The following is a 3,937-nucleotide window of genomic DNA, read 5'->3' on the forward strand; positions in this document are numbered from 1 at the left end:
CGAAAGGGTACTTGGTCAGCTTTTAGCTAATAAGTAAGTTTCTCAACTTCAAATTCCATTTCAGTCTGGGAGATAAACTGTTGTATGGATCCAGATTTTTCCTTGCTGTTTATTTAAAAATCACAATAGGAATCTGACTTAACTGGAGTTACGGACACAGGGCACTCAAATAATTCTGATATTGCACAAGTTTCAGGAGTTAAGTGTTCTGGAGATGATATGGAATATAGTTGAATCTGAATGTGCAAAGGTACATCAAAAGTAGTGTGATTGCAATGATATGGCAGATAATGGGGCATAAATTACTGTAACCTGGTACCGTTAAAGAGTAACTAGTGTAACAAAGTCAGTGAGGAAACTGATTCAACTCCATGTGCATCTTAGTCCCTGCATTGTTTGATGAACATAAGTATGCTGAATGTTTTTTGTGTGGAATTGACAAAGCAGTGACTTGAGTGTTTAAGAACAGTCTTTCTCTCGAAGCATATTGGTGATTAGTGAACTTTGGTTTTAAATGAAAATCATGATTTCTAACAGGATGTCTCTCTTGTTTTCAGGTCTTGGCACAGAATGAATATAATTAGAGAAAACAGAGATCTTGCTTGTTTCTACACAACAAAACATTCATGGAGGGGAAAGTAAGTAGTTTAAAGTTTGGGTTTTTTTTAACGTTTTGTGACATTTCTCCTCATCATTGTTGGATTTAACTGCATAGTTCCTGTATTGATGGATGAAAATTGGACTAAAAGCTCCTGCTGCTCAGTCTATGAACCGAACATATCTTCACTAGAACCAATTTGGATTTTAAACATCGCATTTTAGCCTTCCTCTGCACATGTTGCCACGCTTCAGCGTAGCTCTGAAATGGACCATCTGACTTACTCAGCTTCTGAGTCTCTTGAACTCAGCACTAATACATAGCACTAGTTTTAAAGTGGAAATGCTTCTTCTCAGAACAGGTTCTTGGAGAAGTAGTGTCTAACATACTTTAATAGATGAAGGTCACTAGTCCACACATAACATGTTGTGTAATAGATTATCTGTTAAACTACTGACTGAGATTATTTGAAGACTTCTGTTACTAGAAATAAACTTCATCCCTAATCAGGGTCTTGGATCTAAAAATGAATTTTCAGTGATGCTTCTGTCTACAAAAGCTAGGGAACTTCTAATAAAAGTATGCATTAAGTTGTTATAACTGGTATCTATTATACTGTGTTTGAAGTCAGCTGTTATGCATACTTTTTAAAGCTTCATAGGACTTTCTTTGGTGTCCTTACCCATTGTTCCTTCTCACATGCATAGTAGTGCTGTAAAACGGGGATTTTTTTCCTTGCTTCCTAAACATCAACAGAACAAAGAGGCTACCTTGTCTGTACCTCAGGAGCATGGGTACTGCTTTATTCTAATGATTATACTCAGAGGTGATGTCTGAATCTATTTGACCAGTAAGTTGAAACTGGCTTTTTTTTTTGCTGTCTGCTGATAGATACTTCGTGAACTCTTCCTATCAAAGATTGGGAATGCTGGGAAGGAAAGGAGGATGGGATTGCAAGGAGTGGCAGCCACAGATCTTTCTCAATTGTGCTTTGAAGAACCATGAGATTGCTTCAGAGTCTGATCAAAGAGCTCCCTGCCTTTTTGTCAGGAAAAATTAAAGCCCTGGGTAGTTCAGAGTCCAGACTAGATTGAGCAGCTGTCTGAGGGCAAAATCTTCCCGCTACCAAGACAGATTCTTGATTGACTTGAAATAAAGAGTTCAATATTAGTTTTACTTCATTAGAATTCTAGCCAAGCCTTGTGTAAATTGAATCTTACCTGAGTTAAGATCCATGCATGTGAATTTGTGTGGGCGTGGGTGAATAAACTGTTTCCTTTAGTAATAATAAGGTACTATGTTGGGGTAGAATGTTAGAACAGTTTGTCCCTCTTAATCTTTCTGTTGCCCAACAGAAAATATCTGATCTCTTCCTCTGAAGTTCCTTTGCGTTTGCGTATGTGCACATTGTTTGAGCCACTCAGTGAAAATTAAATCCATAGAACTCAGATTGCTTCTGTTGCCCAGTGCCTTCCATTACAGAGCTTGTTCCTGCAGAACGCAAGCTGTTGAAGTTACAGTAGTATGATCTTGAACTTTGACAGTAGCATTCTGATAAACTGTGAAGTCTTATGGAACTTCAGACTAAGTCTAAAGTCTAAAACAGAGGCTTAGTTTAAAAGCTCAATGGCACTTTACTTTTCACATAACGAAGGGGGAAGGAGTATTTAGTGAGTAGCTGCCCCTTGTTGTGTTGCAGCGTAAGCTTATATTTGAGTACTTAAGTCCACTGAGTTTGTAGTTATACATTCTCAGTATAATCTATGGATAACATAAAAAAAAGCAGTAACTTAATGTGTAGTGCTAAATGAGCCGGAGTCACTTTGAGTATTCACATGATTTGTTGCTTTGAATATGGGCTGTGTGCATGGCAGTTGAAGTGTTTTCTAGTAGTACAGATGTTGATGATCCAGTGTTGGTCTGTAGTTCTGTAAAATTCATGAACACTGTCTTTCTCTTGAGTGTGGTAGTATAAAAATTTATCTACTGGGTTCATCCTGATTTAAAAAAAAAGTGTAACTTCTGACTTCTACAGTGCCTTGAAGAAACTAGTGAATGGGCAATAGCCTTTTTACTGGGAAGAGGACTTTTGCTTCAAATTCTTCTCAAAACAGCCTGGCATTAGACTGTACTGCCAAATAGTTTGAGAGCTAATTAATGGCAAAGCCTTCAAGGCCTGGAGGTATAAATACCTTTCTGTGTGTTTAAAGCCGAAGTTCTGAACAAGAGTATGTGTAGGCCGTGCTCAAGAACTGACTTCTGAGTCTCCTCTGTTCATGCAACAAGACTTGGGTCTTCCAAATTTGCCTAGGGAGAGATGAAGAAAATGGTAACTTGGTAAATCTGCTGTTCTGTCTTGTGTTCCTTGTCACATCACATATTAAGAATACTGGATAATAAATATGCTTCCTAGATCTTGAAATGCTGGCTTGAGTGTGAGGGGAGGAAAAGAAAGGAAGGAGCTATAATGTTTGGAAGCTGGTCTTCCATTACGTGTGATTGTTGCAGATCCTGATTCTGCCCCAAAGCACTCTGAAGCTCTTTAGTATGTTAAGTGAGTAAACAAAATGTTAAAGAAGTAATAAAGCGTTTTATTACTTGTGATAAGTTTAAGTTCTTTAAAACAGCATAAACAAGCCTTGTTTGTGAACTATATAAAAGACACAATACCTACCTAAATTGTGCAACAAGAGTAGAAGGAACAGTTGGTTTGTTAAAAAGATTTTCTTACGATCTAAGAACTGGAGCATTCTTTGGCGGACTGAGTGTACTGGAATTACTGGCAGCCAGAGTAACTTCAAATGTTCTACTTCATTACTATGACTTCTCTTGACCTGCATCTTAAATAAGGAAAATTCAACTGTGGAAAAACAAATAGGTTTTTCAAATAGATTAAACATTTTTAAGGTGGCAAGTCGCTTCAATATTACAGATTTTTATAAACTTTGAAGGAAATAAGCACCTGCTTTAATTCCTAGATAAACTCCTCTGGACCAGTAATGACTTGAACTTGCACCAGTTTGAGTAATAATGGAAGATGGTGTGGAATGAAGTTAGTGAGATTGACTATGTCGGACAGATACTCTTCTCCTTGCTATTACGAGAGAACAGAGGATAGGTCAAATAACATGAGGGAGCAGCTCTGAATATCTGAGGCCCATGCAAAGTTTGACCTTATACAGAAATCATGGCTTGTGCTGCAGACCTGGCAAGTGAGAGAGAAGAAGGGACTGCGACACAAGAATGCGAAGAAAGAGGGAAGAAACGACCTGCTTCTTGATGCAATGTCTAGTATGGCACGGATCCAGATTAGTCAGCCATCTGGTTGATCCTATCCTG

General features: G+C 38.0%; 1 protein-coding gene across 1 annotated transcript in view; it reads left to right on the top strand.

Moving 5' to 3' along the window:
• Positions 1-560: 560 nt before the first annotated feature.
• DNAJC13 (DnaJ (Hsp40) homolog, subfamily C, member 13) overlaps positions 561-3,937 on the top strand; it is a 48,833-nt gene continuing 45,456 nt past the window's right edge. Inside the window, exon 1 of the mRNA XM_009696836.1 lies at positions 561-638. Coding sequence (XP_009695138.1) covers positions 571-638 — 68 coding nt within the window. The 5' untranslated portion in view covers positions 561-570. The remainder of the gene's footprint in view (positions 639-3,937) is intronic.

Source organism: Cariama cristata, unplaced genomic scaffold (assembly GCF_000690535.1).
Source record: "Cariama cristata isolate BGI_N322 unplaced genomic scaffold, ASM69053v1 scaffold4023, whole genome shotgun sequence".
Taxonomy (NCBI): Eukaryota; Metazoa; Chordata; class Aves; order Cariamiformes; family Cariamidae; genus Cariama; species Cariama cristata.